General features: G+C 42.4%; 1 protein-coding gene across 9 annotated transcripts in view; it reads left to right on the top strand.

Moving 5' to 3' along the window:
* Nucleotides 1–15,161, top strand: part of ARHGAP10 (Rho GTPase activating protein 10) — a 266,272-nt gene that overhangs the window by 186,977 nt on the left and 64,134 nt on the right. For 8 of the 9 annotated variants that reach the window (XR_012158591.1, XR_012158590.1, XM_073341321.1 and 5 more), the window contains one exon: nt 10,377–10,527. Coding sequence is in view for 6 of the 9 variants with exons in the window: in XM_073341321.1 (XP_073197422.1) it covers nt 10,377–10,527 (151 nt within the window). In the remaining 3 variants the exon portion in view is untranslated. Of the gene's footprint in view, nt 1–2,907; nt 3,101–3,639; nt 3,716–10,376; nt 10,528–15,161 lie in introns of those variants that run through there. The other variant, XR_012158592.1, reaches the window with a different exon arrangement.

A 15,161-nucleotide genomic window follows, 5' to 3' on the forward strand; every position in this document is an offset into this window, starting at 1 on the left:
CATGTATAATTTTTCACAGATGCCCGTGTTTCATTTTGGAGATCTATTTATCTATATTTCTCTCTCATCGCTAAAGATAAAATGGGGGAATTGCCTTGTTAGGTTTGGTGAAGCTATTCTTTGGCTACACCCTAGCTGAGTTTTACAACATTCCCTTTTATCTTTGCAGCTGCCTCTTATTCCCTTTGCCAAGAAAGAGACATTCACATTCTCTTCCGGAATTCTTTATTTGCTCTTTTAGTAACTATATGTATGTTTTATTTGGGAAAGCTGTGAAATAGGATTATGTTGAGTAAATCACCCTCTTGTTTAAAGGCATTAATTGTTCCTTTAAATCTCTCATAACTAAACAAGACATGTAGAGCCTGCTCTACGTGGCTGTGATTTAAAGAGAGACCCCTTCCTTTTTTTTTTTTTATTCTCATTGATGCATTGATTCTCATTTAATTCTCATTCTAGTAGTAAAGTACAGTAATGAGAAGGTGGATTTCTGCTCACACTATGGACAGATGTGTGGCTATTTCAATCCTGGCATATCAGTTGCTAACTCTGTCTCCTCCACCCTTCAAAGAATAGCAACAAAATTTAGTAGTTCAGTGCAGTCTGTTCATTGCTATAAGGAGCATTCATGTCATGAATTGTTAAAATGTGGAACAAGATTAGGATACAGAAGAAGCTGCAGTTTTTGCACTACGAATCCTACTTTTAGAAAAGGCTGAGTCAGCAAACTCATAACTTGCAAGTGATCAGAGGACATAAGCTTTAACCTTGTTTCTCCCCTCCCCCTTTTCACAGCTGGCCTGTTAGACAGCAATCTCTTGTTTTAGAGTCTATGTATAGTTTCTGCATTATAGTACAAATATGAGCCACATAGTTTAAGGAGAAAGGCAGGCCAATTGAATGGTGTAAGAGTATACAGACACCATCATGTGGCACTGAAATTTTGCCCAACTGATAGCTTTTTTGGCAACTTGTCAGGAGCTCAAGGACATTGTATTAAGAGGAGCTGACAGCAGATGTTCCATTTTTAGTATGGTGTTGAGACCCATGGACTCCACAGGTCCCAGCAAGCAGCACTTCATCTGAATATGAGTGGCCAGGCTGCTGGGACAGATTCTCTTTAAACTGCGTCTTTGTAGTGAAGATAAAGATGTGTGGGACTTCCTTTTAGAGCTCCATGGGCAGTCCTTGAAATACAGTGCTCTCAGTGTTGTCTGATTTATTGATTATATATTGATTATTATATTGCTTGCTTAAGAATTCTCATTTAGCATTCTGAGGCTTGATAGGTGCTTGTCCCAAGATCTGGCCCAATATTATTAAAATTACTGTTTAGTTGGGATGTGCATTATTGCAACACTTACAACTATTTATAATAGTTTTATGAATACAGTTAGCAAAGTTACAAACATTCTAACCCAGCAAGGTAAAAAGAGATAATACAATACACCTGAACATCCATATACTCTCACCATCCCTTGCAGAACAACCTAAAATGTTAAGTCATAATCTTCCTCCTCCTCATGTCCTTCCTTATCAGCACCACCAGTGGTTGTCCTCCTGGCATCTCCAAAGACACAAAGGCCAGGATATAAGTTTTATAATGTGTTATTTTAACACCACTAAACCTAATGCATATTCAGTAGGAGTTTCACTCCCTTTTCTTTATAGTTCCTCTCCCTAACTCATGTTGGGGTGCCCTTCTCCCGTACGTTATTAATCCTTGTACCTCAATCTTATTAGTATATACATTTGTTAGTTACCATGGCACACTGGTGATCAGACATCAGCTGATGTCACTAACTTGGAATATTCCAAATTGGTATAAACTAGCATCTTGTAGTTACCTGCCAGCAGTTTTGTCATTCAGCATTCTATGTTATATCTTATGATCTAGGGTTACTCTTGGTTAGCTACTTATGCTAGGACTTTTTTGGGCCTTATGCCTTGATTAGTTTAGCTAGGCCAGGGGCGGGCAAACTTTTTGGCCTAAGGGCCACATCAGCTTTCCGAAATTGTATGGAGGGCCGGTTAGGGGAGGCTGTGCCTCCCCAAACAGCCAGGCGTGGCCCGGTCCCTGCCGCCAGTGTGACCCCTCCTGATTCTCGCCCCATGACAGCCCCCCTGGGACTCCTGCCCCATCCACTCCCCCGTCCCCTGACTGCCCCCGGAACCGCACCCCTAACTGCCCCCTTCCGCCCCATCCAACCCCCTCTCTCCTTCCTGGTTGCCCCCTCCCCCGTGACCTCTGCCCCCATTCAACCCCCCTGTTCCCTGCCCTCTCATGGCCCTGACCCCATCCACTCCCCCCACCCACTGACCACCACCCCAAAATCCCTTGCCCTCTAGCCAACCCTGCTGCTCCCTGCTCCCTTACCGTGCTGCCTGGAGCACTGGTGGCTGGCGGTGGTACAGCCGCGCCACCCAGCGCACCAGGACAGGCAGCCCTGCTGCCTGCCTGACCCAGCCACATCACCGCGCAGCACAGAGCACCGGGTCAGGCTGCGGCTCTGCAGCTGCACTGCCCAGCAGGAGCTTGCAGCCCCGCTGCTCAGAGCATTGTGCTGGCGGCGCAGTGAGTTGAGGCTGTCGGGGTGGGGAACAGCGGGGGAGGGGATGGGGCTAGCCTCCCAGACCAGGAGCTCAGGGTCCAGGCAGGAGGGTCCCGTGGGCTGGAAGTGGCCCGTGGGCCATAGTTTGCCCACCTCTGAGCTAGGCTAGAGTCTTACAAGCCTTGAGACTCACTGCATTACTGCCTTTACTTATACCTATGCATTACCTAGTAAATACTTATACCTATAAGCTACATCGGCCAATGATGGTTCCGGTTTCACTCTAGTTATGACTTTTTACCTATTGACTCTTCAGGCACTCCACTTGGTTGCATTGATCAGAAATTTTTTTCAGACTTAAGAATTATGGATACTGTATAATCACATACAATGGTTGCAATATTCGAAGTCCAGAGGTGCACCTTTGCATCCTGCGCAATCCCATGGAAGCCAGTGTATGGAAAGTCACATGACCTATTTCTGCTGGACTGTATGTTAGCGAAGCTGGCTACCTGTATCTGGACCAGCAGAGGGGTGACCCTGGGGAGGTAAGCAACTTTACAATTGCAATTAAATTGTTGCTAAATTTTATTGGACAGTCACATAATTCAGGTTTTGGTAAAAAACCTCTTTTTTTTTTAAAGTTGTACAGATTTAATATTAATAGAACCCTTTTAACCCAAATTAAAACCATATTAAAATAAAAAAAGTTTTGGTTTGAATACAAATATTTCCCTATAGTGTTCATAACACACATCAAATTCTGGAAATAAGAACCAGAAAGTGAAACAATCTCAATTCTGGGGTAAAGACAAAAGTGAAACTGAACTGTTGTCCTCCAGATTGAATGAAATGCAAAAAATAAAAAGTATTATGAAAAAATTGTTTTAAATGTTTAGTTTTAGCAATCTACTAGAGCAATAATTTTGGTGAAGAGATGTGATTTTAAAATAACATTTTTGGCCTGTCCTGCTAAATGTTAATCTTTTACATTAGTTATATAGTACTATAATTTCCATAGCAATGTTTTTAGCTAATAAATAATGTTTAGAATTTGATATGATACTTAATTTTTTCTCATTGTTAGAATTATGAACCATGATTGTGTCTAGAAGATTACTTTGAAGCTTGAGTTCTCCTTTCCATGGATTAATTTATCAGAGGTACATAGCATTATACTCCATATATTTCACCTTGCACGTCCTAACGTGCTTTTGCTTCTCTGTCTACACTAAAGCATTGACTTATCATGCATGCTTTGTTGCTTTACATTGCAGAAAAATGATCCACCGTCTTCATTGCCTCAAGGGATAAACTGGGTGTAGATTCCAGCAGAGTAAGTTCATATTGTGAACCAGTAATGTAATTTGCCTTTTATCCTGAGCATTGGTATGTTTCTAGTAAGTGTTTTTTGTTTTTGTACAGGTTGCTGAGTATAAACCCAGTTCTCTTATCACCATGTCCAAGAAAAGCCAAACCAGCAAAGAAGAATTTGTGGGGGTGATGAGGTTACCCTCGAGTACTATTTACTGTGCAGGGCCGGCTCTAGGCACCAGCTAAGCAAGCTGGTGCCAGGGGCGGCACTCCAGCTGTTCTTGGGGCGGCACTCCGGTAGCAGCCCTGGCGGCAATTCGGCGGCAGCCCCTCTCCATTGTTTCTCGCGTTGGCAATTCAGTGGCGACTCTTATGACTCGGGTCTCGCCGTCGGCAGCAATTCGGCAGCAGCTCCCTCCAATGTTCCTGTTCTCTCCCGCAGCGGCGTATTCAGCGGGTTTTTGGGGGTTTTTGCTGCTTGGGGCGGTAAAAAACATAGAGCCGGCCCTGTTACTGTGTAACATATCCTTAGGCCACCATACATTGGAAAGGCAGGAAGGAGCAGTTGGCATGTAGGGCACATGGGCAGAGCAGTACACTTGACCCAGACGGAGAACTATTGTTCAATAAAGATCACTTGAAATGAATGTGTGTCTTTTTTTCTTTTATTTACCAATTGTAGTGCACCCGTGTACTGAAGGGAAATTACCAAATACAGACTTGTTTCGTTGCACTGAATGTCTTGAGGAGCTCCAAATATAATACTGTAACAGAAATCATTATTCTGGTGTCAGAGAGCCACCAGTCCAGGACCCCAAGTGACCATATTGTTCCGGCATCCTGTACATGGGATTAGATGTCAAATTACAGTATTGTGATTCTTACTTGTACACACAGGGCTGAATTAATTGCTTCCTTGTAGCGAATACTGTGAAAATGGGTGGGTATTCCATGTAGCAAATACTATGAAAATGGGTGGGTTTTTGCCTCATGACAAAAGCCAGGGACAACTTTAAGGTCTTAGAGATTTTCTTTAAGATTCTCCTCCTCCACAATCTTACAGCCAGATTCCCCCATATTCTCTCTTATGTCACCCAGCTTTTCTACTTACTGTTTCCATTCCACTGATTTTGGGTGAAATCGTCACTGCCGCAGTGGGCCAAATAGGAAAGATGGTGTGATGTCCAGGTCTTTTGCTAGAATGGCTCCTGGTAAACATACTAAAGTTCATTTAATTATCTTTGCCTGAGACCAGAGAGACTAGATTGACTAGATCGGTGTCCTAGTATAGCAGCAGTTCCATATATAATTCATGCCTGATTCAAAAATTGTGAATTACCCCAGCTGAATTAGGGGCTTCCTTGGCTGTAGGTTTTGTGGGACCCAGAAGCAAGCACTCTAGTAACAGTTGGGAATCTGGAAACAGAATGAATTAGAGAGGAGTTAGCATTAATCTCATATCATCTCTAACACCATCTGTTGTTCAGTTTGGGGAGTGCAACAAAATGTTTTTGTCTATTGCCATGTGGCATCTCTGTTAGCGCAGTGGTCACCAACTGGTCCATCATGATCGACTGCTCGATCCTGGAGAATCTCCCAGTCGATCATGATCTCTGGTGGTGCAGCGGGGCTGCCGCTAAAGCAGGCTCCCTGCCTGCCGTGGTGCCATGCCACTCCCAGAAGTGGCCAGCACACCCCCAGGGCGGGGGAGGGGCACGCCGGGTTTTCTGCATGCTACTCCTGCCTGCAAGCACTGTTCCTGCAGCTCCCATCGGCCACAGTTCCCCATTCCCAGCCAATGGGAGCTGCAGGGGCAGTGCCTGCAGAGAGAGCAGTGTGTGGAGCCATGTGCCCCCACCAGGGGCCGGAGGGGCACGTTGGCCCCTTCTGAGAGTGGCGAGGGGCCGGGGCAGGCAGGGAGCCTGCCTTAGCCCTGCTGTGCCTTCAACCGGGAGCCTTCTGAGGTAAGCACCTCCCGGCCGGAGCCTGCACCCCAACCCGCTGCCCCAGCCCAGACCCCCCTCCTGCACCCCAATACTGCCACAACCCAAAGCCTCCTCCTGCACCCAAACTCCCTCCCAGAACCCATACCACCTCCTGCACCCCAACACTCTGCCCCAGCCTGGAGCACCCCCAACAGAAACTCCTTTCCAGAGCTTGCACCCTTCACCCCCTCCTGCACCTCACCTCCTGCCCCAGGCTCAGCCTGGAGCCCCCTCCCACACTGCAAACCCCTCAGCCCCAGCCCAGAGCCCGAACCCCCTCCCAACCCTCTTCCCCAGCCCAGTGAAAGTGAGTGAGGGTGGAGGAGAGCGAGTGATGGGGGGAAGAATGGGGGGGTAGGGCTTTGGGGAACAGGGTGTGGGGGGAGATCCTAGGTTGCCCTTAAATTCAAAAAGTGATCTTGGGCATAAAAAGGTTGGAGACCACTGTACTAGCGGAATACAGTTGAAGGAACATGCTGAATTTGGCTTATTACTCTACTAAATGCATCTAGAAACCTTATGGGATCTATGGTTAACAAGCTGAATAACTGCAGTACAGGAACGGTCTTAGCACTGTAGTTATCAAGACTGATTTGTTAGTTGTGGTATGTATCCAAGATTGTTAGTGGTAGATATTACCTGACCAACCTTGTCTCTCTAATATCCTGGAACCGACATGGCTACACCAACACTGCATACAAGGAAAGATGAAGTCAGTTACAGGAACTTGGGGAAAGTGAGAAAAGGGATGTCAATGCAGCCACATGTGCACCTTCGATGGTAGAGTTTGGCCCTTCTGCTTGTTTCTCAAACACTGACTCTGAGAAAGTGTGGTGTGAGCTGCAACTTTGGCCTGCAGAGACAGATTGCTATTGTAGGAAAGACAGATCTAGTTATGAAGGGCTACATTATATATCACATTTGTCTAATAAAAAGAGGAAACGACTAAAAAAAAGCTTGACTAGTTGGCCTACATGAAAAGAGGAAAGATGGACCCCAAAACATATGTTCTAGTGCAGTACATTATGACAGAACTTAGTTTTGTGCTGATCTTATACTAAGTAGTCCCTAACATACATACAGTAACATTTTAGCATATATATATATATAGAGAGAGAGAGCCTGATACTGCAAAACTTAATGCTGTGACTTTTGACAAATAGAGTCCTGCAGAACTATTCACACCAAAAAGCACTGAGCACAGGAGTGTCTGGAGGATTGGGCCCATGGTTAAGTGTGAATTGCTATGAGTGGTATGTTGCTGATGGTCAGGAGTTTGAATTTTTCCACTCTCTATGCAACTAGCTTTTTTTTTGTAGATTGGAGAACTCCTGGAAATTTCTAAAGCCCTCTTCCTCAGCAGTGAGGATGGAGGTGACTGAAATTTGGCAGAAAACACCATATTGCATAAGACCACAGAAACATTGAAATTGTGTTACTTGTACTCATGCTGTAATTCCTGAGTGTAGGGGGTACAAGCTGAATTGTGCTGTCCAAGAGCTCTCTAGAAGTAATTTGTGTTCCCTAGATTAAAAATACACCATTTCTGGAAACGTTCCCTATTGACCTTCCATACCCCAGAAATAAAACCTCCCATCCGACCTGGCCTGAGCAGCTTGGGGAGGTGGATGAAGGAAGAGACGGGGTTGTGGCTTGATGCCCAACTGTATGCCTTCATAAGTGAGACCAGATTTGCTTGAGCTGGCTTTGAGATGGTTACTTAAGTTGCATGATGCCATTATGAAGCAGCAGTGCATAATTTTGCCACTTCACTAGCTAAGTAATTTTAAAACAAGTTATTTAGTGTATAGCACTTTCCTATGCCATAAGGAAGATGATGACACCTTCATGAAGGAGTTAACATTTAGTATTGCTGATTCCAGCCAGAGGATGAAATTGAGTTTTTCAGGGATCCTAGAAGTAAAGAACTTGAGTTGGTATCTGTCTTGTTTATTTTGTGTGCACATGCACATGTCAGGGGCAGTTGTTTAGTAAACAGTATTGATGGGGATCACAACATGACAGTTTGCAGCAGAGAGTCACAATGTGACCACTTCATGTGTTGCTCCGCTTCCCCAGTTCTAAAACAATTTTTTTCCATTATGCTGCTAATTACAGCAGTAGTTATGGATGGGTTCACTTCCTGTATCCACTTCATTAACATACTGCATGTGTTTAGCTCAGTGTTTCACTGAATGTTTTTTTTTTAAATAGTTTGCTTATAGTTTCTGTTTTGATTTTTTGACTTATTTGACTTCTTAGTCCAGTAATTTTACAGGGACATACTGAAATATTTGTGGAGGATCAAAATAGAGAACCGAGGAAATTTAGTACAACTCTTGCAAAGTCAACCTAATATATACAGGCAAGTTGATCTCTTGCAGCACTCCTAGAGAAGGCCTTCTCTTCACACCTAGGGCATCAATTTTGAACTGAGAGGTGTAGATAGGGCTAAACAAACATGCACTGGTGGAATGTAATGTAGTATGTAAGACACTGAATCCTTTAAAAAATTTCTAGGTGGCTCACTGTTTACCAGAGAGCACAAATGCAACAATCAACCCATGGAAATAATGGCATTAGAAGCATTCTCTTTAATTTTTCAGAAGCAAATATTTATCCATAAACTTGTTGAATTCAGCTTTGTTGTATTTACACATAAGAGGGCAGTATGGTACTATTAGCCAAATGCCTTGTGTGAACACATTATATTTTATTATATTATGCATTGCATCATGTTTTAAGAAATGGCTTTAGAACTCTGAGCACAGTTAGAACTTTGTGAGTGGCTCCACAAGTTATAGTGCATCTACACGAGGAACAATGTATAGAGGGAATACTTGGATAGTTTTCTTTTCTACATGTAAATTATGTTGTGCATTTATAGAGCTGTAATTGCAATTGTATGCAGTGTTTTTATTCTCTCAGACAGTCAATATGTATGTATATGTATGTAAAAGAAGAGACAGATTCTCTAAAGCTGGCATGGGGAGGTTTAAATTATGTCATGTTGCATCTCAGAGAAGTCAGACAGTGTTTCCAACATCGCTTTCCCTTGGATGCCCTATGCTCCCTTCCAAGTCAGAAGGGTGGTTCTGACCATTTTGCACCATTGCAGCCACCTCTCCTTGGCAGTAGATAAACCTAAATTGATCCCAGAGAGAAGTCAGTGTAAATGTGGGCTCTTGCCTTGAAGATCCTTTTTGTACAATCTAATTCATATACATGCGATACTCAGGGTAACCAGGCCAGCCATGTAAGAGTTTCTTTTAATTCAAACAACATGGTGCTCTGAGTGGTTTATCTGAGTGACCACTGCACTTCTCAAGTATTTAGTCACTTGGCTTTTAGCCTCATGCCTTATGCACACCTGGGGCATGTTGTAATAATCCAGAAATGTGTACCCGGGAGTCTGTTTGTTTACAACTTCTTAAATTTCTGCTTTGTAAAAGTTTTTTTTCTCTGAAGGCTTATTACAAACTCCCTCTTTATAACCTCTTGCGGTAATATACAAAATGTTTGTCTCTGTATAACTCCAGTACACAGAAACACTGTACACTATTTAATTATGTTGTTTCTTGTTATACCATTATGCTGTGCTGCTGTATGGTGTAATGGAAACACAATACTTCATTTTTGTAAAGCTATGTGCATATTTACTGTCTCATAGCTGTTGTCTTCAGAGAAATCTATAGTATGCTAACTTGCTCACATGAATTTGCCATGATCAAATGTAAAGGGCTGCTATTAAGTGCTGTATAGGCATATTGATCAGCTTTTATAAGTAAATCAGCATCATGGACTAGTAAAAAATGCAGGAAACTTGAACATATGTGCATTGCTGCTTTACCCAGAGAGAAATGATATGATGCTTTATGTTGGATATTGATGTTCTAGAGGTAATGAATCAAAAAATAAAATGACTAAAGGAAATGCAATCTCTTGTGTGTGTCTTTGTGAGTATCATCATGGTTAGTAAAAGTACGCCTAACGACTCATTGTTTAATGGCTAATTGAAAACGTTCTATACAATATGCTTCTCCTGCCGCCCTCACAGCAACTCCACCACACACACACCCTCCAAGAGCATGCTATTTTTTTAGGGATTAATATGATAATATGACTGTCGTAAATTTTGAAAATTAATATGGGTATTATGGCAAAATTACAGGCCCTAAGTGAAATTGTGGAAATTTACTTTTCTGGTTAGTGGTTCGTAGAGTTAATTCATTGTTTTCCCCTAGCTGGCAAGCATGGCTGCACATATTTATTCTTTGGATTAACTGATTTGCTGTCTGGTTAATGTGTAGACAGTGCTTTTGCTTATTTTTATTTTGTATGTATGTATTTATTTAAAAAGCACTCATTAAGGACCCATGACACACTCCCAAAACTTGAAGGAATGGATTTTTGGCTCCTCTCTGCTTTGAATGAAATCCAGAACAAATGTTGTTTGATAATGGTTTATAGTTGCATTGCACAGGTTGCTGTAAATAATTAATACCTCTTGTGTTCTTGATTGCAGATTTTCAGAACCCTGCCTGATGCTACTTTCCCTGAGCCACTCTCTATGTCAATATCTCCTCCAAATGTCCCACCAAGGCAATCAAGAAGACAAGGGCAGCGTAATAAGCGGCCTCTGGCTGTATATAATCTCTGTCTTGAGCTTGATGATGGTAAGATTTTAATTATATTGTCTATCTTGGCAGCAGATGGGTGTTTCTGTATATCTTGTGTGAGTCTACAGTAATTTTCCATTTCACATTTCTGTTTTTTTTCTTTTTGTCATTTGAGACATGGAAAGGAGTAGGGAATATTCTTGTACATATTTGAAACTGGGGAATAATTGCCTAAAGTCCCATTCCTGTCCCCTCCTCTCCCCGCCCTTTAAAAAAAAAGGCCGTTCCCATTTCTTTGGGGAGATCTGTATGACCTCTGCTGAAGATTATGCAACCATAAGATAAATGGAGAGGGAACTAAAATTAAAGCAAATCTTTTATGAGAAGAGCTAATGCACTCTAATGTTAAATTCATCTGGATTAAAGGCTCAGGTCACTCAGTGAACTGCAGAATACTGCTACTGTACTTGAATCTTTAATACCTTGCTGTTCAGTGGCAGTAAATATTTGCATCCTGCTCTGTGCTGCCGAGAAGCAAGAAATCTTGCTGGACATGCAGTGTGCAGCAATATCATATAGTGCAGTATGGTATATACGGTATCCTGCATGTCCTGGCATTTAGCTCAAAACCTGGCCATTTTCTTGAAATCTTCTGGTTTGGTGGCATGTGCAGTTCTAAAAAGGCAAGTAAGTGCTCAGTTTGTATTGCAGCCTGCTCCACTCTAGTCCCTTCCCCTCTCCCTCAGTGTAGTTAGTTAATTATTCCTCCACATGAAGAAGCATGAGATCAAGACACAAAGCCCAGTTAACATTAAAGTGAAGAAAATTAAGACTTGAAGGTTATGTACTAGTATGAGACTTATCGATACACTGTCATTACGCTGCCTTCCTGCCTTGGTGAATTTGGTAGTTAAAAAACAGAGATGCTTACTATAGCTGTACGTGCAAGTTTAATAAACAAGCTCAGCACAACTGTGTCAGACAGCTGGCTCTGAGAAATGTCCGCAAGAGACTCAGCGTGTTGCAGTACTTTTCAGCTCATTGGTGAGATGGGGAAGCTCTGCTTCTTTCTTCTTTCTTTTTTTTTAAAGACGTATGAAACTAGAGGCATATACTAGAAAAGGTTAATACATTGCTGACTGAAGAATATGCTGACAAACTAAAAGACATTGTAAACAGTTTCTCCAATTATAAATTAATCTTCAATTTAAATATTTTTACACAACTTGAATGGCTGCTGAGCATGTTTGAGGCTGCCACTGCCACCATTTTGAATGCAAACTCTGTTTAGACCCATGAATTCCCACCACACAGTGGCAGGAGCTCACATTAAGGAGCTGATCCTGATCCTAGTGCAGTTGATGGGAGTTTTCTTGTTGACTTCATTGGGAACAGGATTAGGCCCTTAAAACAGTGGTATTGGTAACAAAATAATGATAATCTGAAAGAGATAAGGTGTGTGAGGTGATGTCTTTTATTGGACCATCTTCTGTTGGTGGAAGAGAGAAGCTTCTGAGCTTCACAGAGCTCTTCCTCAGGCCTGGGAAAGATAACCAGAGTGTGAGCTAAATACAAGGCGGGGCAGATTGTCTAACCTTGCCATTTAGCTAAAGAAACAGCCCATATTCCCTCCTGATTTGGGTGTTTTGAAATAAGAAAAAGGCTGACATTTTAGAGCTTGAATATTGCTATGTGTAACATGGTAGTTCAGTGCTTGCTGTGATCCCTTCTGAGGCCTGTGGGTTGTGTTGTGGTAATGATTTGATGCAGCATGATAACCTAGTAACATGCCATCGCAGTGGATGGGGATGGGTTCTGTGTTGTCGTGACTCAGATGTCACGATACTGTGATGTAGGGCTTTGTCAGATGATCCTAAAATGTGTTTGGGGGACATTTTTTAAAGCCTGAAAGAATAATTAGGTACCTAACTCCTACCTAGTTAGGGTTGCCAGGTGTCCGGTTTTCAATTGGAACACCCATTTGAAAAGGGACCCTGGCAGCTCCGGTCAGCATCGCTGACTAGGCCATTAAAAGTTCGATCAGCAGCACAGGGGGGGCCCAGGGCTCAGGCAGACTTCCTACCTGTGCTAGCTCTGCGTGGCTCCCAGAAGCGGCCACCAGGTCCTTGCGGCCCTTATATGCATTGTTATACCAATAAATTAAAAACCAGCAGGATCTTATTAAAGAGGAAAAGGCAAAATCCCACATTTATTGTGAATACAGAAAGAATCATAGTAAGCAGTTAGTTATAGCTATAATGTTCCATTATATAAATCTCATATTTATTCACACATTCATTCATACAAACACACACACACAGGTTCTGCAAGGTTGTTATCATAGTTACCAGCCTTAGAGTTGTTCATGCCAAGCCATGTGGCCTGGACATGAGGAGGGAGCAGGGCCTTGTCAGACGCTCATCTGATGCTCCTGGAAGTTGGTTTGCAGAATTGGACCCCCAAAGTTCTCACTTTCTAGAGTCCATTTTTATAGGAGTTTCTTCCTATGCCAGTCTATGGGAATTGCTTCATCATGCTGTTGCTGAATCAATCAGCAGATAGCACATTCCTGACGGCTCCGTGCTGCCAGAAGTTATCTTGTTCTTTGGTTCTCCCATTCTTGAGGCTGTTGGGTGGATTCCAGTCTGCTCTCCGGGGGTCCTCTGGTTATTTCCACTTGACGCCTTCTTCAGCCTATGGACACTGGATTCTTAGGCTGGCACCTCCCTGATCATTCAGTTATTATCCACACCAAGCATCCATCCACATACATCCTCTATCTCTATTTTAATCACAATATCAATACAACAAAAGGGCGGGGAGTCTCTGGGTGCTGTTTCTGTTGTTACAGAGTATTGCTTTGAGTCTCTCTCTGTGTGAATTGCTTTGAGAACGGACTCTGTCTTAGAATGTACTAACACAATTAGCAGCTTGCAAGTTTCACACATAGAGGGAGAGAAACAGTACCAAAAACCAAGAGACCTCTTAATTAGTAATACCCTGGAATTTAAACTATGGGGAATCAAACTCATTTGTGATTTTAATACAGAACTTCTTTAATATGATCCAACAGCATGGGCAGCTAGGGAGGCTCCGCGCGCTGCCCTCGCGCCCATGGGTGCCACCCCCACAGCTCCCATTGGCTGGGAGTCTGAGCGATGGTGGGGGCAAGTGAGCGTCAGAGGGAGGAGGGGATGGAGCGAGTGGGGGTGGGGCCTTGGAGAAAGGGTGAGGCCTCGGGAAGGGGTGGGGAAGGGATGTTCAGTTTTGTGCCATTAAAAAGTTGGCAACCCTATACTTCGTGTCAGTAGGACTTGGGTGTCTAACTTCCTTTTGTGCCTTTGAAAAATTCCCCCCTTAATGTACTACATGCATGTTGAAATCAGTGGTACTCACTCAGGACTCTCAGCACCTTGCTCTTAGGAACTGGCTGTTTGATAGGTGGCTTCTCTGTACAGTGTTGCGTATTAACATTGACTTTTCTTTTCATTTGAATTTAGCTGTTCAGTTTTCTGAGAAACTTTTGTCAGTAGCCAATATCCTAATTATTTGACATTGGGTACAATACATACAGTAACACAGAATGTTTAGCCCAGCTATGTCGTTACCTGAAGGATCATTTTGGTGGATGGGAAGCATAATATGTATTACAGCCTCATTAATTATCTAGTCACTGGTTAGACTTGAATAGCTCTAAATATGTTCTTACAAGCTTTCAGTTACTTCATTCTGTGGGGAAAGGAGAAGGAGCAGAAGTTAGCTTGGGCTTTATTCCATATTTTCCTAGTTTCTTGGCTAACAAATACATGTTTTATAACTGCTCTTGAAAGATTTTATATCGTGTGTGTGTGTGTGTGTGTGTGTGTGTGTGTGTGTGTGTGTGTTGTAACAGGAAATTAAACATTAAACCATTTCTCCCCCGCACACACACACACCTTTTTTTCAAATTCACAATGGCATGAGTTAAGCATAGAGCATTGGCCAATATTTTTTATTTTCAGAATTTGATCAATTTGTCACAACCTTGTTGTTTAAAGAGAGCAGCTAGTTTTTATATATTTATAGAAAAATGTACCTTAAAATTAGTGTGTATGTAATATATTTCTTATTAACAAAATAATGCATTAAAACTCTGAAATCTCAGCAGTGTGTTTGACACGAAGTAAAACTGTCTCTGTGCTGGAAAATTTCTTGAGCATGTTTCGCTTAGAATTGTTATGCAAACCAGGAAATCATTCGGAAAGAGGAAACAAGCCTTTAACTATCAGCTGCTCCAGGGAGTCAACAGGCTGCAGAGTCCACTCAGTGGATTGAAAGCACAAGTTCTAGGACAGTTTTTCTTTTTCAAAAGCACTCTCAAGTCACAAGGATTCTTGAGTGCACCCAAAATGTTTGCGGCAACTACCCAGACATAGGACTGTAACTGAAGTAAATATTGATAGTCGTAACAGGTTGAAAAACACATTGATTAAAATCTTTATTTTGTCTTCAAGTAATTAGCTGCAGTGGGGTCTGATAGCACATGGATTTTCCTTTCACAGGTAATTAGGTGATATTAAACTGTTTGCAAACAATTCAAGTATTATATTTTACCAACTTGTTGCCAGAAAGGCAAACCAATTCACAACAGAAATATTTTTTGTTGGTCTTTTTTTTTTGAGTTTTTCCATGGTAAGGAAATTATGAAAGCT

Source organism: Lepidochelys kempii, chromosome 4 (assembly GCF_965140265.1).
Source record: "Lepidochelys kempii isolate rLepKem1 chromosome 4, rLepKem1.hap2, whole genome shotgun sequence".
NCBI classification, from domain to species: domain Eukaryota; kingdom Metazoa; phylum Chordata; order Testudines; family Cheloniidae; genus Lepidochelys; species Lepidochelys kempii.